We start from the raw sequence: 27,087 nt of genomic DNA on the forward strand, positions 1-27,087 counted from the left end.
GATCTCCAATGTGATAAAAAACTGCACTGGCTCCCGGTTAGAAACCGAGTACAGTTCAAATCACTATGCATGGTATTCAAGGCACTGCATGGAGAGGTTTCTGACCACCTTAAAAGCCAATTCCAATGGTATAAACCAATGCGCACGCTTCGATCATCAGAAGCAAAACTGATCGCTGTTCCGCCAAGAAAAAAAGCCCACTGGGGTGGTCGAAGCTTTACTTTCTGTGCCGCAAAGGCCTGGAATGAGCTCCCATTCCATTTGAGAAATGCCAAGAATCTGTTAAGTTTTAGAAAGGACTTGAAGACCTGGCTTTTTGATAAATAATCCCGCTCGCCCTGGCCTTGTCTAAAGAGAAGTAATCCAGCGCCAGGACACCTTCGGGTAATCGTGTGCTTTTAAAAATCACCTTAACATAACATAACATAACATAACATACTATGTATTTTATTCATTAGTGACAGATTGTATGCACTTTTAAGGTTCCTTGAACAGAAATAAACTTATTGAATTGAATAGTGCCTCCAGAAGGTGGACACAGAAATATATGTTGTCTGCTGAGCAAACTGGCATTAGTATGAGGGAGCAGGGATCCCATTGATAAAGTCCCGTGCTCACAGAGGGGTAGCTCAGAGATGTAAGTGGCTCAGTCCTGACATCTCTGGGCCCCCAGTCCCAATTAAACATACCACACAATCAGATATTCCAGAAGAGAGCTGGAAGGTGAACGGACTTGACTCAATTAGTGCAACTTTTTAGAATGAATTGGTCAACTTAGTGGAGGTCCAAAAAGAGATAAGTCACAACCGTCTAAGAGACCCTCCTTCTGCTGGATAACTAAAGCTAAACCGACAGTGAATTACGGTAGTCAAGCTATTCTACCTGAATTGTTACAGATAAAACTTAAATCTAAATAGATCCCTCCCTCCCGTGAAGCCAAGTCTAGACCTTATACTCTCATCAATACTGGAACTCAAATGGCACTAAGAGTGGAGACAAACACATGCCTTCCCATTGAATAGGCAACAGAGCAGATACACCCATCTAGTACCAGAATATTGTGTTGAATCTTTACATGCAAAAATATTGTGGCCAACAACCAGAATATTGTGAAGGTAGGAACTTATTGGCAAGGGTGGTAAGAGTGCATACTGAGGAGCAGGAAGTCAAGAATTACTTTATGTTCATTAGTGATTGTAAAGGAAGTCTCCAGCAAACACTAAGAAAAAGCAACGCTTTAGCAGGAAAAATTTCAAACCTCAAAATTGTTCTTAGTCTCCGTTCCACCCTTCTGCGAGACAAAACGTGATAAAATAACATCTTGCAAACCATTCTCTTTTCTTTATCATTCACTGACATTACAAACAAACTAGTCTAGTTGTAAACTCAACTCTGTTTCTATCATTCACCATCACTCACATATTGGACAGTGCAACAGTATGCTTGTTCCTTGAGAAAACCAACCAATGAAGAAAGTAAGCTTAAAAAATTTGATTGTCCTCTACCTTTGACCGCTCAATTTGCCCACCCTTTTTCAATGAGCCCTTCTCTAGGAACAGTCCAATTGGCACAGACTCTTTTGCGAAAAATACAGAAGTCTCAATTTACCTGCATGTTAGGAAATTTTATACATTTCCTTCAGATTGCAGACATTTTGGAAATTTCACACAGATTTTCAATCAGAACATCTATTGCCAGATAGATTGAAATCCGATTGCCCCACTGGAAGCTAGGAGCTAAATTCTGATCCCTGTGCAAATCTTTGTTTGCACAGAGATTGGAATTATGAGTTGTATTATAATTATCGCGCCCTCACAGTTTTCCCCTGATAAATGATGGCAAGCAAAACCTGCCAAAATTTATTGCGGGAAAAGGCCTGGACAAAAGGCAAAAAAACAATGCTGATTTTTTGTCTTAAATAAGTTTCTGTATGTTACACCCCACTTGTTTTTAAAAACTTGGAATACAATGGATTTACCACATGTGGTAAATACCTCCCCCCTGCAGTCGCGGTATTTACCACATGTGGGAAATGCCCAACCCTATTCAATCAAACTCGTAATAAGGTCCTACGACAGCAACAGAATGAAGGAGGACTACTGGGGCCAACAAGGTGGACCCCGCCTGAAGTTCTAAGAGAGGGCTCGTTACCCAGCTAACGCTGACTCGGGTATTAATTTGTTAAATGGCGGCTAGCCTGAGTAACAAACTGTGCTGAATAAGGGACACCTGAGAGTATGTTTTAGGATATCACCCGCCAGTTACTCTGGTAATTTAGTTGAGTGGCGGCTAGCCTGAGTAACAAACTGTGCTGAACAAAGGACACCTGACAGTATGATTTAGGATATCACCCGCCTGTTACTCTGTCACCCAGTCCAGGCTCCTTTTTGAATGTGGCAAGCAGTTATATGTTCTTAGGGCCACAAACAAGGAAAGGGAATGTCAAGCAAAGTGTTGCAGGGCACAGAGATCCTGATACCAGGACTCAGAAAGACTAAGAGAATGTGGGGGAGTGGTACAGAAACCTTATTATTATGCACAAAAAGAAATTTGTGACAGTGACTTATCTTAGCTTGCTTTCTACAAACATTTTTAAACTAAACAGGTGTAGAATATGATGCAGTCTGTTAAGACTATTTATGGTACTATAATGCGAAAAAATAACATACATGTTCAGTGTCAGTTCTTCAGATTCCTCAAGACTTCCATAAAAGATTTTAACATATTTTTTTGAGAACGTTTACTGTCTCATCACCCGTGTATCTAGGCTTCCCTTTAGAATTATTTATAGAGGTATATATATTTTGTATTCAATGTCTTTTTTCAACATCATTTGAAATGTGTCTAAACAAAACTTGAAGACTTGCAAAGTTAGGGATGAATTAAAATCCATCATCTAGGCCTCTCCCCTAACTGCAAACAGTCAGTATTCGTACAGTGATGGCAAAAAAGCACATTTTAGTAAAAAGTGTTCAACTAAAATCCAAACAAACTATCGGCTCAAGATGTCTTTTTCTTCATCGGTTCCCTCATTTATCGGAGTACCATTGAGCAGCCTTTCTGTTTCCGCGCTGTCGCTCGACCCTTGGCGGCACATAAACCGCTTGTGCAGTCCGTTGTACAGAGCCGCTCCCACCAAGAGAATGATGAAGCCCAAGATCTGCAGACCATGGAACTTCTCCCACCGCAGGGCCAGGCTGACAGCCCAGATGACCACTGTGCGCAGGCTGTCCAGCACCATCCGCGTGGTGGCGCTGATCTCCTTGGTGACGCTAATGCCAGCAAAGTTGAAGAAGGCGATGCTGCTGATGTTGCCCAACAAGGCCAGGATGATGAGTGGTTGGTGGCCCATTTGGCAGAAGGCATCCAGTGAATCCTCAAGGACTGGGCGGTCTCCCTTGCTGAAGCCGGGCGCTGGGATGTAGTACATGGGAATGAGAAGCAGGGTCAGGATGACAAACCCAAAGAACCCTACAAGACAAAAAGAGAAAATATATTGTAGGTCAAGAGGTGAGCTCATCCTGACAGCAGCAAGATATTGGGTCTGCCCATTGTAAAAGATCACAGAAGCAAAGACTCACACATGCACATGGTGCACTACTTGAATGCAGGCTACATTCAGCTTCAGAGAAGAGGTCCACCTGCAATGTCCTGCCTAATGCACCGGATCTTTATGCACAGCGCTCTAAAAGTCATGTCAATCACAATGTTGTATACAGGGTCTGTTGTTCCAAGGAACACCTTTGGGGTTCATCACATTTTGACGGATAGTCATAATTTGTAAAGGACATAGTGAAATGGTCTGGGGCAGAATAGCTCCCTATACTTCTGGGAGCTGAGTCACAACTACCTTGAGTGGTTAGTAATAGTTTCTGGATTGTTTCAACTCGGATCTAACCCACACATCTGAACCGTACCACACCACCCTGGGCACACTGTCGAGGACTTTACTGGTGTGGACAGGCATTAAAAAGAGAGTAGTGGTGGGACACCTTGCTCAGAAGTTGTCCCACCTTGGTGGGTGTAGTCAAACCTAACCAAGTGTAAAAACGTGATGCACGGAAATTTGGTAGGCAGAAACGTATGAACTTCAAAAAGCCTACATCCAGGAGTGCAGTGAACCACCCACTTTAGCAGCTACTGTGGGAGCAGGGGATTTCCTGTGGGTCAGACTGTTTGTTCACATGAAATGATTGCAATGCTATTCACTTTGATTGCAAACTCTGCACAGAAGCTCCTCTGCACAGAAGCTCACAAATACCGCAAAAGAGATTGGTACAAGAAGGAGAGGGGATCTACTGATTCCAAAGAAGGCAAACAAAGTGTCTAAAAAGAATGCAGAAAAGATGAAAATTGGAAAGAAAAGCAGAAGTGAGAGGGCAAAATGGAGAGAAAGTGTGCGAGAAAGAGTGGAAGGGAAGTAAAGATGGAAGCAAAGAAAATGAATGCGGTAGGACCAATTATAGGAACTATTGAATAGAGGAGGATACAGGGAAAATAAAAAGTAGAGAAGGAAGGGAAAAGGGGAAGAAATTTCACTGAAAGAAGAAAGGTAGAAGTAAATAAATGAACTATAATATGGCGGTTTCGCATCACTTCTATTGCTGGCTTGCTGTGCTCGCTCTCGCGATGCCATTCGGGGTATAGCTCAAAGTGGGGTATTTTATTTTTCTGGCTATTCCCTTGCTTACATTACATAAAAGGATGTAAGAACTGGAACTGCAATGGTAAAGTTGGAGACGATGCCCCGATGCCACTGCAGCTGACAATATTTCTTTGGCGGCCCTACCGTCTTAGCTAGGGGCGTGTCATCAGGAGAGTGGGGCGTGTGGGTGGTAGAAAGCCTATTGCAGTACCCCAGGTGTAATAATCCATTGCTAGGAGTACATTGACATGAATCTGTAAAAACAGAACCAACCCCCAAAACTACGCCTTGCTACTGGCTGTAAAAACAGAACCAACCCCCAAAACTGCGCCTTAGTACTGGGAGATACATCTGTCACAACCTCTTTTAGATATTCCTGTTCTCCTCTTTTTAAATGCTTTGATATTTATTCATGTTTTACTGTACTCTGAGGTCATACGTACAAATTTCAGGGATAACAATAACCTAATTGTGCTTTTCTATGAATAACAATTAGGAAATTGCTATTCCTAATGAATGGAACACATTGAGTTTTATTTAGCGATTCCTAGTGGGTCGCAAATTGACCTACCACATGAATATTAATGATGCAGGTCGCTGTTTGTCACCCATTAGGAAATGCAACCACCACAGGGTTGGTGGCTTGCTGGGGTGAGCAGACCACCATGACTGTGAATGATTTTTAGTAAAAGAAACAGCTGCACAGCTGAAGAATATTTAACTGCAGACTTCTGGTGGGGTCTCTTTTCTTTTATGTAGAGTTAATATAAGATTAGAAATATGTACATGGAGAACTTAGCACCCCTCTATGACAAGTATCACAAACAAACAAAGAATGTATTGTAATGAAGAACAGAATATTTCAGCAGTGTTTTCAAAGATATTGTAAAGCCATCCAGAGTCTTCTGATTACAGACAATACCCAACAGGTCTATGCGCCCTACAAATGCGCCAACTTTAAGATGGGCAGCAGGTCCATCCTCACAGTTTTATAGATGTGTTGAAGAAACTGGAAGAATAGAATTTTGAACTGCTAAATCCTTAAATCTAGGATCTGTCCGATCTCTGTCATTTCCAGGGCATAACTTCAGATTTTGACAAGTCCATGTTCCTTGCTTTGTCTTGGACAGTTGCTTTTCTCAGATAAAAGCCCTGATTGGTGAGCTGGGAGCTGGACAACAATGGTTTCTCAAAGACCTTCGACAAGCTGGAGATGGCAATCAATGCCCATGCAGTGGTTTCTGAAGGTAGCATCAGGAGTTGCTTTCTTGATGAAGGATCTGAAGATGGCCTGTTTCACAGTGTCTGTTTCTATTTTGATGCACATTTTGATGAGCTTGGGTAAAGGCAGAGCCATAATATCAGTGGTTGTTGGTGGTTCAGATGTGATTGAGGAGCTAGTACAATGCCCTGATGTTTTTAGTGGAGTTCACAGTGACTCGTGTGAGAATGAAGGGGCTAGATTATTGATTTCAGGATGTCTCTTTTTGCTACTTTCAACTATCAGTTGGCTTTTTTGTTTGATGTCATTGCATATTCTTGTGATTGAGTCCATGGAGGTCAATGGAGTTTGACACAGTACTCTGTGGGTTGATGGATAACTTTGTGTTGATGACTAAGATGTTTTGGAAGAGTAGGTTTCTGGTATGGCCAAGGGCATAATTAGGGTCTTTGTGTGTAGTCCAATGTCAGTGTTAAGTAGGCTGATATTGATGGGTGGTAGTGTTAGTGTTGGGGTGAGTGTTTGTATTAGGGTTGGAGGTGATTTATGATAATAGGAATATGCCCCTGCATGGCTCCCAGTATTTCATCAGAATGACTAAAACTCCTAGCCAAAAGAGATATTGCCAGGGCCTGGAAGGCGACGATGGCGCTCTTCGTCTCTACATGGAAGAACGGTCTGGACTTCTGCATGGGCTTGGAGACTCCTATCTTTGTGGCCAGAGGGTGCCCACGTAAGCACTTTAAAATTTGGAAACGCTGGGCAGACTACCGTGGCCTGGAGTTAGAGCCTGCTCTGCCGGCCCGCCATGACCTGGTTTAACTTTTCCCTTCTCTTTTGTCTTCTGTTATTCAGTGTGGGGCAGAAAAGTTGCTTCCCAGGGGATGACACATTATAACAGTGTAATTTAAACCTATGTTCTGTTTTAGTGCTCTGCAGTGGACGACAGTGCGATTTGGGGAGGGGAGTGGGGGGGTTGCTGTCTTTTTGTTAATGTTTTCATTTGTATTGCTCTTCTTTTTTCCTGTATGCACATGAAAATAGTCAAAATCAAAATGTCGATTGTTGATGCTGCAGAAGTATCTGGGGTACAGAGCTCTGCATTATATGTGTTATTTGACAAAGAAAATGTGTTTAAAAAAAAAAAAGACTAATACTGACTTCCAAATACATGAAGCAGACACCAGCAATGTCATAAGTGCACCAAAATTACTGATGATTGTCTTCATCTTGCATTTAGTCTCAGAATATTATTTTAAAAAGTGTTAGTATTTACAGTTGCTGTGAAAATATACGTCACTGACGAGTGTTTGAATATACTGGCAATATGGGTAAGGGGATGTTTTGTTTAACTCTACACTATGATGTTACCAGATTACTACTAAAGTCATTTTTCATGTTTGTGTTTTTTTATTTCTTTTTCCCAGAATATTTGTGTCATGGCCTTTGCTTGCCTAAGAGATTTTTGTGGGTTTCGGTAGTTCATCCTATGGGGTGCATGGTCAAGTCTACTGACTCTAGAGGACCAGGAAGGTCCTTCTTCACGCCTACCATGTACCTACCTTCTGTTCCTACCGCTCGCAGAGGGTGCACATCATGCTTGGCCATGAACTTTTCTTCCAGGACCATCTGGATGGCTGCTATGATCTGTGCCATGATGATGAGGAGGTCACCTGAGGAAGGAAGGAGATGAAGATAAGAAGCTAGCCCATCCTTCCCAACATCCTCAGATGCTGACGCGAGCAGAAAAGATGCAAGCTGTGTTCTGCCGGTTAGGTTTTGCATTACAGTAATAACCAGAGCTCTCAAGGTTCCAGATTCCACTTATGTCTTGCTCATCTACTTCAGGTATTTTCTTTAAATTCTAGGACTAACAGTACTGGTTTTATAATAGAGTAAAAACAGGACTACAAATCCCAGCATGTAATGAAAAAAAACCTGGACTGGATGAGCTACTCACATATGGACCGGGAAACGGGAGAGCTCTGCAATAACATTCCTTCAACTCATGTACATTAGGGGAAGGTCAATGTTTTTTTGAAAAACAAAATGTTATTTTCTCAGTAAATAAGGATCGCTTTCTTTCAATAAAAACTTTCAGTGAAATTTCTGGCCCAGACACCAGGCCCACAAAATCACTTGCACAGACTTAGTGTACACAAAGCTGGATCTGGGCACAGCCATTAGCCGCATGGTGCACCTCTATCTGCCAAGTTCTCAGATTGCTTATGCGTGACATTTCCTTGCCTTATGTGCGCACTGTGAGTGACACTTTATCGCAAGCGAAGCAAGCGGTCGGTGCAATGAGATACATTTCAGGGGTTACCCACTTTTGACAATGTTGGGCTCTAGAAATGGCCTTACAACAGTTGCAATGAACCAGAACTCCTCCTGCTAGACCACTAACCAAATTTCCTTTAAAAATCTAATAATTCTGAAACACTTGCGATGCCATAATAGAGAATATGCAAATCTTTTGGTGGCAGGCCTTCAGTTAATTAAAAACGTAACAATTTGTGCCTGATATATACCGAAGTACAAAAAACGTCCCCCAAATATACTTGGGCACAGATGCTGCAATGTACAATCCGATATAATTATTTATTCATTTAACAGTTCTATATAGCGCTGAATGACTGTGACTTATGATGGAACTTTACATGGATCCAGGTTATCTTTATTGATGCCAGGAAGGAATGAGACCACGTGCAGCGAAGCTGCCTTAAACCATCAGGAGATCAGGCTTACAGTCCCAGAATGCAAAGCGTGCTTGGTAAGGACACAGCAATCTGCTAAGAACTGTCATGCGCGTACTACCCCTCCCTGTCTCACAAATACACACTGAGCTACAAACAAGTATTCGGTTTGAATGAAATCTACCTTCCTCAGCGTAAAGGAACTTCTAATATGCTGTTTTTCTGGAGAGCGCGTGCCCCTGCCTTGAATTCACAGTAGCGCGCTTTAGCATTTTTGTTACCCTTACCTCAGCATCATGCCTGTGCGCTGAAGGTTCCCTTTGTGACAAGAATTGAGACCCAGAGCCTGGCCCTGTGGGCAGACGGGCATACCATGTGCTCGTCAGTGGCCATGACTACTGTATGGTCGCCGGGCTGCGGAGAGCTGGCAGTGGTGGAAACACTATGATTCCAGAGGAGGGCAGGCTTTCTTACCCGGTCTGATGAGCACCTGCAGTCTGTTGCCCATCCATGAGGAGAAAACATAGTTCATGTGGGTACAGTACCTGTATTAGCCGGGTCTGGTGCATTAGTGGACTAAAGTGCCCACTGTACGGGCCTGTGTTGGACCTCATGGTCACAGGTTCAAATCTGAGCAGGTACACTCGGCACTTATCCTTCTGAGGTCGATAAAATGAGTACCATTGAGTTGGATAACAATGAACATCTGTTATTCAACGCCAAGAAATATTTCTGGGTGAACGTAGGCTTTACAAATACACGTTCTGTTACGTGTAGGGAATGCCTGCGGAGCATGTGTGACACGTGGCTACAGCCACACTGGATCCATTTTGCATTTGCTACTTTCTACTGGTACCCAAGATAGAGGGTTGGAGGAAGCGCACAGACAGCAGATGTGAGTTGTCGAGCCTCCCAGGGATCCTTTGTAATGGGTCAGACTTAGGAGTGTTAAGGAAAGGAGAGAGAGGGCCCCTTTGAAGCTAGGGGGTTGTCTTCTGACCTTTCCTGACCAATTCTACTCTGGAAGGATCAACCCCACAAGTTAGTAGGTAGTTAATTGCCTGTCTGCTTTAGTTGTAGAATTCTGCTGAAGAAGCCTGCCTGCTGCAAACCACTTTTCTGGTGACATCTGAACACAAAGACTATTGATAGACCAGCCTTGGGGGAATAAGCAAAAACTGTCTGAATCTGGTCTCGAGCCAACTATTAGAATAAAAACACACACTGTCTGCAACTTTGTATTGAAGATGGGGCAGAAACTTTCAGTCAATGTGGCAAGGTTTGTTTTGACTGAATCTGTGGTCCCTACACTAGTCGTGACCAATAATATCATTGGGCTCCAGAGTTGGGGTAAATACAGCCACCTCCCCTCACCAGATTCAGGACCAGTAAGCTGGGAATGTTGATCAGTCTGCCAGGAAGATGCTGATCTGAAGTAAAGGGGCTATGCAGTGGCCGAGACAAAAAGAATCAATGTGACCGTTGAGCCATGGGGAGACATCTGCATGTCTCTACCAAGGGTTGGGTGAGAGGGCCCTTGCGTGTCCCCACAGCATATGCCACTGCATCCACACCTGAGGACATCATCAGGACATCATCAGGGTGTGAGTTCAGTTTCAACCATCTACTGCACAGAAGCAACAAGGCAATAAAGACATTTTGACTACAGTCTACAGTCTACAGTTGGATTTGTGGTGAGAGGAGCTCAAGACTAACAAAGAAGCTTACAACAGCAAGAAGTAGTCACACTGTGGAGCTGACAAGCACAGGTGGCCAAAGAGTCCAGGCTTCGGTAACAGAAGGTTTTCACCAGGGAGCCATGTCGACATTCTTAGCAGCTTCCAGTAGAGGTGAAAATTGGTCCTAGATCAGGAGAAGGGGCTGGTTCCTCATTTCCACTGAGAGGTACCATGAGCTCCAGAGAGAAGAGCCTGCCATTGGGATAGGTTGCCGGTAAACAAGACATGATGCAAGAGTGGGGTGGATGATGGTGAACACCGTGCAGAGGTAGACAATGTTGGAAGAGTCTGAATTCCAGAACAAAGTCTGAGGTCCTCACTTAGAGACGCCTTAGCCTCTGCGTACCAGGAGAACCCTTGACCACGAGACCAGCCAGGCTTAAACAACCACCTATTTCATTGAGGTTAGACTGAAATCATAGTGTACCAGGTTTCTGGACAGTGATTCATGTTTTGAAGTTTCTTTGTGCTTTTTACTTTAAAGCATTTTTAAATTCAAAGATGTGGTCTCTTTAACTATTTTATATCATTTTGCTTATTACATTTTTCATGACCTTTCTAATGTGGATTGAGAATTTTATTGTGTAATGTTCTTGACTTTAATGCTGTGAGGTACTTTTTTGAATGTATCCCATATTTCTCTGTGGAAAGCCTGCTGCTTGTGCCCTATATATGGCAAACACAAAGAGATGATGGACGGAGTGATGAAACCTTTCAGACATTCACCCCCAGTCACAGATCTGGGTTGCATCCATCATCATTCTTTAGCTCACTTTGTCACCTCAGTTCAGACCCAGCCATATGCAAATCAGTCTTGGCCATGTGACTCATAGGAACAGCCCTGCCTGAACTACCAAACAAGGTCTTCCCTGAACTGGAAACAAGCATCCTGGGACCAGTTTTTGGGTAACACCACTCATCAGCTAGGCTAGCTTGAATCCAGTGGCAAAGTAAGCATGGCACCCACATCTGGGCATACCCTGCCAACTTAAGGCAAACAAAGCAAGCACAAGGAGTGGGACGGGTATGCCCAGATGTGGGTCCAGAGCTCTCCATGCCACTAGAGTCAAGCTATCCTGGCTGATGAGGGGTGAAACCACAAAAACAGTCCTAGGATGCTTGCTTCCAGTCCAGGGAGGACCTAGCCTGGCAGTTCGAGCTGGACTTTTACCATTGGATGCAGGGTCAAGACTGATTTGCATATGGCTGAGTTCAAACTGGAATGGAATGGGGAGCAAAACGAAGGATTTAGGCCCAGATCTCTGTACTGAGCTGAATGTATGACATTGTTCTGCATTCTGTCCATCAATTGTTCTTTTTGCATGTGTCCTATATATATCAGGACTGAGCAGAGGTATCTCAGTGAACTGTATTGCTGTGTATGGCTCTCATAAATAACCTTGTTTATTTCAGTTTCTGAATCTTACAACCCACGGCTGTGACATAGCAACAGTTAATACCCACTGTTGCTACGTCATAAAGACCTTCCAGGCCAGGCTGGCAGGGCTCTCGGAGAGCCTGTCAGCGCAGCTGAGAGGCCTGCCAGCTCAGCGCTGCTTGTCGGCTTTGGCAGGAAGCAGGAAGCACAGTTGCAGGAGGCAAAAGGAAGGCAGAGAAGGTGGTGGGGTTTGATCAAGAATGGTAGGTATTATTTTTCCATTTGAGACAGGGATACATAACAGACTCCATGTTATGAATGGTTCCCGCATTGCTACTCTGCCACTGTGTAGCAGTTGAAAGCAGGGGTAGATGATTTTGGGGGCTATTAATAAAATAAAATGATAGGTGTGTAAAATGGGAATTGCAGGGATGTTTTTCACCTCAAGGTTCTGAGTGACATCATAGACAACTTGAGCATCGCACTCATTGTCTATTTGACGTCACTCAGAACCCCTCGGTGAAAAACATCCCCGAAAATCACTGTTCCTCATATTTCTATTTCTAACCTAGCACAATAGTGCCTTATTAATCTGTTGCGGTCTTTCCCTCTGAAATGAACAAAGTCATTTTCTCATACTGCATAACCTGTCCTGCATAGTACATAATGTGCATTCAATGCTCTACACTACGCATTGTACAATGTATGCTGCACATTCCATGACATTAGCATTGTAGCGTAGTGTAGTGTAGCATATGTTTCCAGCAATAAATACTATGTGCTGAACAATGCACAGTGAGCGGCTCCATTCTGCGCTCCACCAGCCTATTGGTCAACCAAAGTACTTGGTTTTCAACGAAGGACACGGAGCTCCTGTTACTATTTTAAGTTAGGAGTGGGTGATCACATTTTAATTGCTGTTTAAACTTCATGTTAACAGAAAGAGAATTCAACAGACCAACAAAGCCATGCTGCACTGCAGTGGTTTGAACTGTTGATGCTACAAAGACATTCCTGGAACTGCGAGCACCACTTGTAGGACACAACTAAAAGCAAGAGTTTTGTGAAACCTATACAACAGTGGCGCCCGGTCCTCTTCTCCACTTCACCTTCAGTCCGCACTAATGCTGAGTTAGACAAGAAGGTCTAGAAAAAGAAGAAAAGAAAGAAGACCTTGCAGCAAAAAAGAGAAGTACAGGGGGCAGAATAACATTTGTGTGTCCTTGTGGCGTGTGGAAACCTTGTTGGACATCCCAATCCCATATGTTCATTTGCGCATGACAATGAGTCACCATTCATAAGAAAAAAATATATTGTGACACGTGTCAAGAGAATGACGTCTGCACCTGTGATGACATTGCTCAGGCTCCCTTCCCTGTCCTCGTTGCTGAGCAGGTCAGCCAAGCCCACAACCACGAGGCCGGCGATGGTGATGAGAATCCCAGTCCACTGACTCCACAGCAGCTTCCGGCCCAGGAAGGCCACCGAGAGCAGCCCCGTGAAGATGACCACAGCCCCCCGCAGCATCTGGAAACTCGAAGCGCTGGTCATGTTCAGAGCTGTGGAGAGAGGAGGAATGGCTTAGTGATGGAGTGACCATCTATCATCCTATAAACGGAGGTATGCTATATAGAGATGTTCATAATATATGTCATGATGAGATGTACCTCATTTTATTATGTCAAACTGTAATTCACTACCTCTGTCTGAAGGATTCACACCTGGAATAATTTTGCACAGGAATAAAAAACATAGTGCTAGTTCAAACCATGCACCCCTGTCTGCAGGAGTGTTTCATCCATACATTCTACCAACTTCAGTTTCAATGAGTTGCAATTTTGATGTTTATCTACTCAATTAAGATCAGAATTGGACAGTTCAATTTCTGATCAAGATGGTGTAAATCCTTTTTTCACAAACCACCATGAATATGAATCTTGCTTTCAGGAAATTGCTGACTATGATGTGCTTGGTTGATAGCTAGTTCAAGTTTTCTATAGAGCTAATTGTCAAAGAAATCACCTGTAAGCACTTAATTCCTAACCAACAAAAAGGTTTCTCATTAACAAACGTAAATATTAGCTAGTGTTCAATGTTTGGGTTGACATTCTGCAGAACATACTTGCTTTGGAAGTCTTGAACAACCTGACTAATACATATGTCATCTCAGTCCATAAACACACAGCACATTGAATTGCAAAATCAATTGACCTCAACCTTTAGATTGAACCCAATCATCAACAAAAACATCATCTCTTTACCCAAAAAAGAAATCAAACATTAATGTAAGATTAAAAGTATCAGTAATGCCAGAATGATATTATAGATATTGTGAAACATTATATTAGTAACATTTAGTACGTTGTACTGGATTGCAGCCCAGAGCAATCAACAGTGGCTGAGACTAATTACAGCAATCCTTCCATAACCATGCTTTCTGCTGGGCTCGCTCTACTCCCCTCAAGGCAGCTAGAACTATCATTGCTGTAATTCCGCCGATTTAACTGTGTCCAGCTACCAAAAATAAAGACCACATCCACACATTGGCTTCTGACGACACATGATCATGACATCTTTCTAACAAAGCATGTCTCCAAAGGCACTGAAACAAGCCATACCAGTCCATTATCACCTTCAACAGTCATTGCCTTATTGTTGTGGGAACCTACTGCAGACCCTAAGGACCAGCCAGACCATTGCCCCAGATTGAATTGCTCCTTTCCAAAAAGACAATGAAGAAGGGCGAGGCCATCCTTCAGGATTATGAGGAGGCAAACAACATATTACATGGCCACTGATCAAACATCTGACCGCTCAGAGGCACTGAAACCATAGTAACTGGAGATCTGCTCATGTTTCTTGATGATGGACAACTGGAAGTCATGATCCACTTTGACCTTCCATTGACTTGCAACAAGTGGACCGTGGCGTTCTACGTGAGCAAATGAGAACTGGGCGCAGGTAACAGGTAGAGTCCTACAGACAGAAGCCACCTGGTGAAAACTTGAACGCCACATGTGCGGTCACCCAAGGCTCCTTATTATTGACACTGTTTCTACATCTACAGTGCCAGGTAGAGGTAAATTCACCATATGATATTGCAACTCTCAGGCAGATACTGCCCATCTATACATATGGTTCTAATCAATACTGCAAGATAATCAATTGCTTGTGACGGTGCCACCTTTGGATGAATTAGAGGGACCTCCTTCTGAAGAGCACTAACACTGAAATCCTGGTAATAGGCAATCTCTTACTTTTCATTGGCCAGAGGAATCTATATGGAGAGGTAAATTTACAACACAGCTCAGAAAGGGCTCTGTTAGGATGAATAGCAACAGGGGCCCCACTGAAGTTCATCCCTCAAGGCCAGTATAAGTGCATTACCAAGGGATCCTGTTACACATTCAGCAACTATTGTCGGTCGACTATGTTTTGATCTGACCTTTAAACGGCTCCCATCTGTGCTACCCTGCCATCTGGTCCTCAAGCCATCGACCATGTCTCACTGTGCATCATTTCCAGTGTCCTTGCACATAAAGTTTTTACATCCATGTTGAGTCAAGCTTCAACCCTCACTTCTGAAAACACTTCGGGCTGTCAGACATCTCAGGGTATTTATCATACAGCGTTCATACACACTGAGGGTGTCTTCAAGGTGCTTTTATGCTATACTCACCTTTGTCGTGTGATCCACCCAACCTAGACAGAATTTAGCTCTGATTACTACAGTGCATTTAATAGTTCATATTTATTTCATTTGCATGTTGCTTTTTCCATGAGACTGAATACTTAGCAACCTTTCTGTAGGGTTCTGAGGTAATTCTTTCTGTTTCTGTTTTGGACAGTCCCTTGATTTTGAATGTGCTAACAGGAACTTTACAATTACTGTAAAAACCAAAAACAGTACCTGTAATTATTCTTGTGCTATTATAGATAAGTGGGGTAGTCACCAACCATTCGGTCCCAGCTATTGCATTGCCTTATCTCGGTTACTGATTCCCAGTGGGGAACACTTGTAACTGGTGGAAAGCACCAACCAGGAGCTCATTTTGCAGTCCACTGGGCGGCACACCTATCCACTTTACCAGCCCTGCCTGTACAACAGCTGATTACCTGGGAGGCATTTAATGTTCTGTGTAGAGCTCGGGATACTCAACTCATTCAAGGAGCCTTTAGCCCTTAAGGCTGGTAGATGACAGTTGCCACAGGAATTGACACAATACACTAAAACCTGGGATATATACGAAGAAGATACTTGTGAACCAGTGACTTGGGTTAAACTTTTTCCTTGATTAGAAGCCAGTTCACTTCCTTCACAAATCAGAGTTGATATTTTTACACTTCCTTAAATTCAGAAACAGATGTGCTGCAATTCCTAGGTGATTTGAAGTTGTCATAGTAACTGAGGTGAAATCCCATCGTAAAGACCTCAAAGCCATCAATCTAGTGTCTAGTATGGATAGGTAAGCTGTAAAGGTTGCCACAAAAACATATTTACAAAAGACAGTGAATAGTTCATGAAACCTCCACTCTACGTACAGGATAGAAGACTAGACGCCAGTTGGCCTATCCAAGGCTTGTTGAGCTAGAATATTGCAGCTTTTGATTGTGCAGTTAGAGGTGACTGCAGGGCACTAAAGGGCTCATTACAAAGTCCATTTTAATTCCAATGGAGCCAGCAACAGCAGTTAATGGCGCCATCAGACTTACGAGGTCTGTGGAATCACTGGGGATCTGTGTACATTCACCCGGATATTTCAGTCAAAACCTATGGGCAAAAGCGCAGGGGCTAATGAGGAATTACTCAAGGGAAGTGGAGTTACCAAGTCCTGCTCTCAAGGTTCAACGTGGAATCCCCATTAATTTTGCATGCCTAAAGTTAACAAGGCCCCTCTACTAATTGTATCTGTGGGGGTTTGTAATCGACACAAGCAAACCCAGGAAATGCTAATGGGTACCTAAGTGACCTGAGAGCCAGTAGCATAACAAAACCTCAGAGGGCTCCCTGTAAGGTGAGGTAAGCCCCCCCTACCCATTCCCTAACTGCCTTGCTGTTTCTGAGTGTTTTGTCTGAAGCTGGCCAGCCCAAGGGGGACCCCTTTGAGGTGAACGGTGTTAGCCACCCCCCGCACCGTGGGGGATGCGGGGACCTCCGTTATGCCCCTGCTGAGAGCAGCTTGTGACATATTTCTGAGATATTTCAAAGTTTAAAACATAACAGTTAAAGTCGTACCCTTGATCATCTAAGGCTATGGCTCATCACTGGGTAACCGAGTGGAACAAATGTAGATGAAGAAACAGCAGGCAACATGACACAGATACAGATGATACACCGATCCTCTTTTTTATGAGCAGCAGGAGAGCTCAATCTCAATGTCTTTTGTGATCCTTCTCAAAGGCTGATAAGATAATGATACAAGACATTTTGCTATTTCTCTTAGCAAAGTCTTGTAATGTTAAGGTTTGAAATTCATATCCAGGGGTTTCAAGCATTTTCTGAAATTGTGAGACCCATGCTTTGTTTTTCTAAACAAGCTAAAACTATCTTAAACCTAAATTCCTCCAGGCATCATTGTTTTCTTTGTGCAATAAATCAGTGGTTCTTAACCTTTTGATATCTGTGGACCAACAACTAATCATTATTGAAATCCAGGGACCCCGGCTGAAGCAATTTCTATGATTTGAACGAGAAAACAATGCACAAAAATAAGGAAACAAGCTTTCAAATACACAAATCCTAATTTTAATTGGAAAGTTTGACCTTTTCTAAATTCAGTTGGGGTTACCATTGTCCATACTATAATCTGTTTGATGCACTGCTTCCATGAATAAATCTGAAGATACAAACGGAATTTTTTTAAATGTAATTTCAAATTCCATCATATTTACAGAACGTTTAAAGTTTTGAATTTTACATTTTGCTTCTTTATTTATATACACTTTATTAATCTGCTAAAAATATTTACTTTTCTAAGCAGTCACGAGCATCATCAGTTAGAGTTGTGGACCAACATGTGTCCTTGGACCATAGGTTGCTATACAGCACCACCTGTCCAACTCTGTACCTTCTTCAGGACCAGTTATTAATCTACTACACTTCCCACCCGAATAGCTTTCATCATTGGCTCCACCATACAGCATGTACAGACTGTTCCATCACTCACCCACATACATAAGGCTGGTGCCTGTCATGTCACATAGGGCTGGTGGGAGGAAGAGTAGTGAGTTGAATGGACGAGATGGTGGTAGCCGAGGTTCTGGCCTTCTTCTGTCGCTCGCCACCAGGATGTAGAAGGCGGCTAGACAGGAGAGCTCACCAAGGAACATGCCCGCAGCCTAGGAAACAAACAAATGCACCTGTCACCAACCCACATCTTGTGAAAGCCTTCCGGCCAAATGAGTCAATTTACATAAAATACATCAATGTTTAATCAGGCATCAATTGTACAATGGTTCGACCGTAAGACCTAATTACTATTTTTTCACTGATCATACATGAATGTAAGCTGGATAGTCATTTAGAAAAAAATATGGGTATCTACACATGGGCTAGATGTCAATAACTCTCCCATAATAAAATGTACTTTCTGTTTGTTGTCTGGAACCCAGAACTGAAACATTAATCACAGAAACTCTCTAACGTAATCCCAGATCACAGCAGTTCTGAAAGCACAGCGCTTAGAATAACAGCAATGCATAGTGCTTAGAATAACGGGTATGTATAACTACTCAATGAAATGACTTGGGTAAAACAAATGAATGCAACTGTTAAGAGTCCATCTCTACAAATGTCCATAGTCAGCCTAAATCCTTCTGCTTCTGCAGTATAAGCATCGACCGAGCTATGTGTTAAACCATTATCGATGTTAGAGGCTGGCTTAGTATATGGTTCTCACTTATGTAAGTGGGCACCCTGCACTAATCCAGACAACCCTTATGGTGATTTTAGTGGTCTTAGACAACCATTGAGCTAAGTGGTAGCTGTGGAAAGCAGCCTTCAGGCTTAGTCCAGAAGGAGTGCAAAGCAGCTTGTTTTACCAGTAATTAATCTTATGGTGTAGGTTAAGTGAAAAAGAACCACAGTGTAGTTATAAAAATATGTATTTATTATTAACACTCACTAACACAATGTATTATCTCCTACCCAGAGACACAACACAATACACACAATACATTGTCAATGGAATTCGGAAATAGCACAGAATACACAGTGGTCCCCAGGGGGAGACCAAACCATATACTAAAATAGTGGAATGCAAACTACGACCTAAGTCAAGAATGGACCCAGAAGACATATAAGAGCCGGGGACCCAAATAACTACCCAAGGTGAGTATCTAGGAACCCCACGGAGGTCTGTGCAGAGTGGGAACATGACTGTGTGCTCAATGAATAGTCAATAGACAAGTCGCGTTGCAATTTTAGAGAAGAAGGACCCTTCCCAGCGGACCCCGAAGAAACCCCGTGGAAGATGGAAGGTTGGAGAGTCACCCCACCTGTGGATATCCCAGGAACCAGGATACCTACACCAGGGAAGCCGGGTGCATAGGTGTGAAGTGACATTGGAAACTGCCGTAGACCACAATGGAGGACTTCAGAAAAGATGCTCCTGACGAAGAAGGTGAAAGTGTACGGTGGAACCCAAAGGTGGATTCAAGGTGAGAGGTACCTGCAAGCAGAGGGGACAGAGTCCATGCCACTCAGGAGTGACCGGGAGGCACGGAAGACAAATGCCCACTGATGTTGAAGATGCAGGAGAGTTGACAGTGCCCTTGAACTGCAGCTGTAAAGACCTGGCAACGCTGTGGAAGACCAGGAGCAGTTCACAAGCTGTCCCACGTTGGATGTCAAGAGCCAAGGGTTCGTTGTTCAGCAGGCACACCGAGAAGCCTTGGTAACGGCAACAAATGTAGTTGAAGAAAAAGGTGCGGTGTCGGGACCAGCAAGGTCCAAGTGACTCTCCACGAGCAGGTAGGTTAGAGCAGGCCCCAAGCAAGCAGGGGAGCTCACCAGAGCCAAAGAAGTCCCTCGAGGGGACCCACGGGCCGAAGGCACAGGAGTCACAAGAGGACCTCGAGCAGCTCTCCAAAGAACGAAGGCTCACGGTGCAAAGGATGCGAAGCAGGTGAAGATCTTGGCTGCAGGAGATGCTTGAGGTTGGAGCATCTTGGAGCCCGAAGATCTCTGGAGGAGTCCGTGGGAGTCCAGGATCAGAAGACCGGTCAGCTGCGTTGCATAAAGGATCATTTGGTGAAATCTCTATTACCCACCTCTCGGACTCCAGCCCAAACCACTCTATGGGGGATCCCGGTAGTCAGGGGACACCAAAAATGTGGTTCATGTAAAGCTTGCCCTTTGACTAGAAACATTAATGAATTTACTCACAACAACCAGACACATATACTTAATGAACACAGCAACTGTAATACATCAGGAGTGATCTATGCGATTGTTTGCCCGTGTGACTTTATGTATATCGGTCAAACCATTCAGAAAGTGAAGTGCCGGATTCTGCAGCACTACAGTCGCATCCATTGCAAGACACCGGGTGCTCCCCTGGTGGAACATTTTTCGAATTGCGAACACAATGCAGAAAGTCTGAGGTGGTGGGTCATTGAAAAAGTAAAGTCCAACCCTAGAGGTGGTGACTTCACTGACATACTCAATAAACGAGAATGTAGGTGGATACATTCCTTAGATACGATCACGAGAGGTTTGAACACATTTGAGGAAATCAGCAAACAGGTTGCCATTATCAACAATAGATAATATATCTATGCTAGTCCGTGCCCTGTCGCCCTTTGTGACCATAGAAACGTCTGACTGTTCTCTCCCACTGTTTCTACTGCTCATTCATACATGACCTTGGAACTCCAACTGGGTTCCATTATGTTTTGTCTGGACATTGTGTGGTTACTACCTTTACACCACGGTAGCTCATGGGTAGATCGCTCCTTTGATGTTTGACTACGGATTTGGTTATCTTTGGTTAATTGGATGAAATGGTTTATTTTATTTTATTTTATTTTTATATTTTCCAAAAATGTATGTTTCTGTCCTTAAATGTTTGTAATGTACAAGAATTATCAGTTGTACTGATACATGAAATACGCGTTATGTTGACCTTCCTGATATGCGATTTTGTTACCCTACTGGAGGATAGTACACATCCCCCCTTTTTATAGTACAGAACTTAGCCAGTATATACCCTCTAAATTATGACATGTGACCATACATAATTCTTGGTCATTTTGTGTGAGACTTACGCATCATTGCATCAGGTGGCAAGCAAGTGCTATCTAAATCCTATTTGCTTGGCCGTACCGTAATTGAGTCTTTCAACTCTTTCTTTCGCGTACCTTCATCAACACGCTGCCGGTTGCTTCGGTAACCGACGTCCTCGCGGTTGAGCGCGTAGTCAGCAACCAGCGCGTTGAGAGGCTTCCACAACCGATTCACTCAGCTTAAGGTAAATCCCTGGACCTCGTTGGGTCTTTTGCCCAGGATGCCTTCCGAATTGTTTACTTAATGCCCTCTTTCATTTATTGACAGTTCGTCTTTGAAACTGATCATCCGAAGAGACTCACATTCGTTGCCTGAAGAACCCAGGTATTGTTATACCTCCTCGTAACCATTCTGACTTTGGAGGCGAGACTTAATTAAATTGATAAGTGACTCACTACAATAACCTTTCAGACATCGAACCGATACACCATGAGGGACGTCTGGAATTAGCACCTTGTGCGCCCCTAATAATTAGGGCCCCTGAAATTTCAGGTAAGCCGCCTTGTAGGCCCTTCTCTTAAATAACACAATGCTTTTAAGTCCAACATCCTGATCACCCCCTCTGTTTTTAATTTTCTTAGGCACAAGACTTCATCTAGGAGTCACTCAGGTTGCCCTTCTGGTCCTGATGAAGACCCGAATGGGCAAGGTCCAAACTTCCCCTAAGGCCCCTTAGACGGGTCGAAACGTCAACGCCCCTTCTACTACCTGGGACACGCAATCCTTTTCTGTGCCAGACGATTAATTGGTCTTTTTCTTCAACCATATAACATGTATTATTGTAAATTGTGAACGTGACCAGGTTTTGTTTGTGACAGTGAATTACGACCGTTTTCCTCTTTTGTGAATCTAAAAACAAATTTTTATTGTTACTATGTTCTATTACTTTTCTCCTCACTCACTCACCATTTAGCACTTTTGCTGTATGCACGTTCCCTCTGGAGCAACCCTGAGTTGAATACTACATGAATTAGAAAATTAAATTGCCAAAAATGAAGTAAAAATCTGGTGATTTATAATTTGGATGTTGCTTTTCATGTTGAAATATTATATTGAATATTGCGAGCTACTCAAAATCTCCTTTCCTGTTCATCTCATGATCTAGTAAATTATTCAACTAAGTAAGAGCCGTTTGCTCTTGTGTATCAATAATTAATTCAGGACCACTGTCTTTTGTATCAAGATTACACCCAGGTCCTTAATTCACTGGGCTACCCCATTTTTGTAATGGCGTTGCAGTGCCTGCAGATGCAGGGGAGTGACTCCTTCCCTCCAACGGAGATTCTTACGGGTGTCTTGGATGTACACATGCCTTGTGAAGAACCTGTATGGAACGCAGGCACAGATGTTGCAGCAGACTTGCAGGACGACGAGACCAGGAGCAGCAGGAGTCTTCCCAATAGCAGTCTCGGTTCCCAACGCGAAGTCCAGCAAGGTCCAGAGTGCCCAGAGGTCAAAGTTGAAGTGGCATGTGATCTGAACCTTGTACCACATCGAATCTAGGGACCCACTCACAGGCAAGCCCTTAGAAGATTGTTACAGGGAGCACTGAGTGCCTCCCGGAGGAACTTTAAAGTGCATGGAATCATACCTCCCACACTGTTTACGGTGTGGGGGTATGAGATTCCAACATGTTTGATACCAAATATGACAGGGTTCATTACAGCCAGTTTAGAGATGGTCATCGCGTAATGACGCTAGGCCACTCTATGTATCTTAATGGCTTATGCACTTACAACCCGGGAGAATGGACTCCGAAGGTTGTAGGGGTGTCCTGCTCATGCAGGGGCACCCTCACACTTAGAACCAAACACCCTGCCTTCAGGATTAAAAGGCCTGCCTTATGGGTGACTTATAGGTTTTAAGTGCAGTGACCTCAGATATAAGGAAACTTATATTTGTTGTGAGTGGTGCTAGCACCAGCTTACACAGGCTGCAATGGCAGGTCTGTAGTCACAATTTGAGTGGTCTCTCATGGGTGGCATAATATATGCTTCAGCCTATGGGAGACCCCTGGTGTACCTATGCCCTGGGTACCTTAGTACCATATACTACCGACTTATCAGGGTACACCAGTAGCCTATCTGGAGCGTACCTAAGGACTCACCATGTCTAATTCAGGGAAGAAGCACAGAGACTGGGGTCCTGATTAGCAGGATCCAAGTCAGACTTGTCAGTAAAACAGTATGACCCCTGCAAAAATTGGGGGTGACCATGAAAGCAGATCCTACTTTCCTACAACACAAATCTGCAGTTGGCGAGCTTGTACCTTTGTAGGTTCATGCTATGTTTATCCCCCAGACATAGACAGATACTAACAGAGCTACAAATGACAGAAAGCCAAGGCAGCATTGTGAAGCCCTGACAGAGACAGTACAGCATGAGCTCAGCAGAGCATGCGACTACTGATCTAATCCTCCTTTGGCCTGGCCTAGCCCATCATGCATGGTGTGCACCCACCACCTTACTGCCCTGCACCATAGTCCCATAGGGAGACGTGAGAGCCAGAAGCCAACCACCGGAGTTTGTATGCAGGAAAGGAGTCAATGAAGCTGACACCACTCTTGCGGGCACCCATAGCGGTGTGCCTCCACTCGAACCTCCTGCCAGGATTTGAAGTTGTGCCCTTCAGCTGACTCCCAAACACATCTCCCTTAGCATTCTGACTAGCGGTGGACGAAATTAAACCTTAGTCCGCAAAGTTGAGGCAAGTCATGAAACTTCTCAAAAATCTAGTTTAGTTTAGGGTCACTTTATTCCAGTTCCTCCTTCAAGATGCCATGATAAAGATCAATGGGATATTAGAGAGAAAGAAATTGACTTCAGAGTGTGAGAGGAAGACGTACAATAACACAATTCCACCTCCATATGCACAAAATGTAGTCACCAAGTAAAACGCAGGGACTCTAACAAAAGGACAGGCCTACCGGCTTTCTGAGGTTAGGAATGATACAGGTGAGGTGGGAGCACTCACTCTTAGCAAATGATACATGGCCAAATGTGTCCCTTAAAGACAGAGTGAAATTATGCTCCCCATGGTTACCTCGAGGAGCCTGAGTAGAGAGGGGAGGGTGGGACAGTTAGGGGAGGCAGAGACCAATCACCCACCATCCTAGTATGTGCCCTCCCTCTACTACCTTGAGGTACAGGATTATGAGAGAAGATCAGAGATCAGTTCTAGAGACAGAGAAGGGCGAGTAGAAAGTGGACCAGGGATCTACACTTTAACACACACAGAGTTGACTGTGTTTTATTTTTTTTAATGTCTAGTTGCTCAGCTGCTAGTGATGGCACAGCAGGGCACAGACTCGCAGACTGGCAGTGGCATGTCACAGTTCTTCCTCTGTCTGCAGATCAGTGGCGCCAAGGTTGCTGTGCTCATTCACTTGGCACTAGGAGCAGGGTGGACATGAGCTGCCCTGATCCAGTCTTCTATTGCAGTATGGTAGTGTTTGAAGTGGGTAGGAACTCACCAGTACTGATTACCAGCACTACTCACTTCCCCCCTTAGCACCGCAACTTTTCATTGGCGAAGCAGAGTACCAATACTCATAGGAGTAGTTGCAGGATCAGTGGCGCTGCCAGCAGCACAGGTGCCAAGGAGAGCGTGTAGTTGTGCCACTCTTGACAGCTGAGGCCAGTGCCTGCATGTGTGAGCACAGCATCGCACCTCACACTAAGTGGAACGCTCAGACATCTGCAAGGTGGCCGCCATGGTCTTCAACAAGCATTTGCAATGCAATCGGTCTTGCCTTGTATTTAGTTATGCAGCACATTAGCCTGGGTGCTGAAACATCTACTTTTCTTTTACATGGAGGGAAAGGAAGCACCAAACTGCGTGACACCCCAGGTATGGGAACACATGGAGAGAAATATTGCCTTTCAGCGGGAAATGGTATAGTTTAAAGCTTGTTTTTAATATAAAATCAGGGCCTTCGGTGGTCATATCACTGAAAATAAAAGATTTAAAAAAATATTATTGTCTTGTGGAAGACAATTTCTGTGGACTGGAATCGAGAGAATGCTAAAGTGATTCTGGTAATTTACTGACCTCTGCTGGCCATTTTCCATCAAGAAAGTTAAATAGCGGCAGTTGCCAGAAAAATAAAAAGAAAGAAAGTCCCTCAGCAGAAAGCATTTCTGGTATTTTACTGACCTATACTGGTCGTTTTCTATCAAGACAGTTAAATAGAGGCAGTTGAACAGAAAAAAGTCCCTAAGTGGAAGCAGACAAGTCCTAGGGCTAATCTCCCGAGCCCACAAAGCACATACACATATAAGTATATACTAAAGTATATACAAGAGGTCTCGAATGCTCGACCTAAAAAGACAATAATTAAGTAATATTATGACAAAATGTGCCACGGTATGTGCATGCTTTTCCTTTCTGTACACTTAATTTAGTCAACCCTACCACATAATCTAGTTGTCTCCAGCCCCATAATTATAATGGCTTTGCTTTTTGTCTTGTGTTTTCCTAGTACTTTCTGTTTTAGATTAATACTTCGATCCTTAAGCTAAACAGTTTGCATCACTTTAGGCTTGTGAAGAAACTATGTTGTGATAGCTAAGTGGGATATGTGATCTGCCGGCTTCGTTAAACACACATCTTTGCAGCAGGCGCCCAACCCACTGCGCTATCCTTTTGGGTCAAATCAAAAGTCCTGTATGTGCCAAATGAAATCTAGCTGTCGGAGCTGACCGGCGTCCCGAAGGGTGGAGGGATTGCTCTGATTGGATGCGATGATGATGAAGGATCGTGCATTCCCTGCGAGAGGCGGCGCTCATTAATGGCCGTCTCCACTCTGAAGAGAAATGAGATCTGTGTCTCAGTACGAGCGTGCCTCAGCGAGCGGGAAGGTATTCATCCACCCTCTCCGGCTGAAGGTGGGCAGGTCCAAGTGGCTAAAACATAAGTCTGAGGGCAAACGGTCCCAAAATTCGACACTCCTCTGAGAATCTAGAGGCTGGGCGGGGAAGGGGGTGTGATGGGGAAGCGTGTGGAGCGGGTACTACATGGGTGTAAGACTCAACAACACCTAAGTCTGTTCCGCTAGTGTGTATAATGCGTTTCTATTATACGTGACTATAGCGCTCAGACACCTTCAGAGAAAGAGCCGTCGGGAGGCTGCCCCACATGGGATTAATTATACTCGCCCGTATTGTATCTTTGTTGGCCCCGAATGTGATATGCCCCCCTCCCGCACTTCCAACTCCCAACATGACCTCAACACTTCAAAACTTTTCCCTTGTCCAATGGAGGCCGTTGATAGCTTATCTCCGGTCAGAGCGTCACCTAGAGTGATGAATGACGACCGCGGGTGCTCAGCATCGTTTAAGCTGCTGCCACACAGCCACTTCAAGGCGCTGTATTGAATTGTTACACATGAAACGAGCTCAAAGGTTCTACCCTCATCTTTTAAACCGTACACCCCACCCTGATGCTGTGTCGGACTGCATGCACGTTTCCTTTAAAATAAGCGCTCGCCATCTATTTTCACTCAGCCTCTTGTTTGTATTTGCATCGTGCTTTTACTTTCACTTTAAGTGAAAGCGCCATGCAAAAATAAACACGGGGCTGAGTGAAAACAGATGGCCCCCATAAAGATAAGAAATTGCTTTGCGACAGCGGCAAAGCAGACAACCCTGTCCGTGTCAGCTGGACTAAAGGGAGAAAGGGCAGTGGCCTAAAAACCTCATTTCCAATGGCAGGCCACCGTTTAGCATAAACGGTGATGCCAGCCAATGAAAATGAGGGGCGGGGCTTCAAGACCCTTCTCAAATCTACTCTCTTACAATAACTCTCAACCAGCGAGCAGCGTTTTGCGCTGCAATGCCAGGCGAGACCTAAAAACCACAAAGTGTACAGGAATCCATAGGAGTCACCAGAGAGGGGAGAGGAGGGCCCCAGACAAAGAGCGACAATTGAGACTTGTAGCGGGTGGGCACAACTGCCACATCCTGTCTTGATGTCAGCAACAAGCCATGAGTAAGTGAAAATCTAGAGAGCCATTGCTCAGAGCGTCAGTGTGACAAGCACGGAGGGGCGACGGAAGATGGCAGCACGAACAAGGCAAGTGCTATGTCAGTACATCACATGCATGACCATGAGCGAATGATT

The 27,087-nt window shown here is 44.0% G+C and overlaps 1 protein-coding gene across 1 annotated transcript in view; it reads right to left on the reverse strand.

The window, feature by feature from the left end:
* Positions 1-431: 431 nt before the first annotated feature.
* The window catches only part of SLC35F6 (solute carrier family 35 member F6), a 96,383-nt gene continuing 69,727 nt past the window's right edge, over positions 432-27,087 (reverse strand). Inside the window, exons 3-6 of the mRNA XM_085613145.1 lie at positions 17,848-18,019; positions 13,027-13,239; positions 7,430-7,540; positions 432-3,471 (exon numbers count right to left, since the gene is read on the reverse strand). Coding sequence (XP_085469271.1) covers positions 2,993-3,471; positions 7,430-7,540; positions 13,027-13,239; positions 17,848-18,019 — 975 coding nt within the window. The 3' untranslated portion in view covers positions 432-2,992. The remainder of the gene's footprint in view (positions 3,472-7,429; positions 7,541-13,026; positions 13,240-17,847; positions 18,020-27,087) is intronic.

This window comes from Triturus cristatus, chromosome 6 (assembly GCF_964204655.1).
Source record: "Triturus cristatus chromosome 6, aTriCri1.1, whole genome shotgun sequence".
In the NCBI taxonomy this organism is placed as follows: domain Eukaryota; kingdom Metazoa; phylum Chordata; class Amphibia; order Caudata; family Salamandridae; genus Triturus; species Triturus cristatus.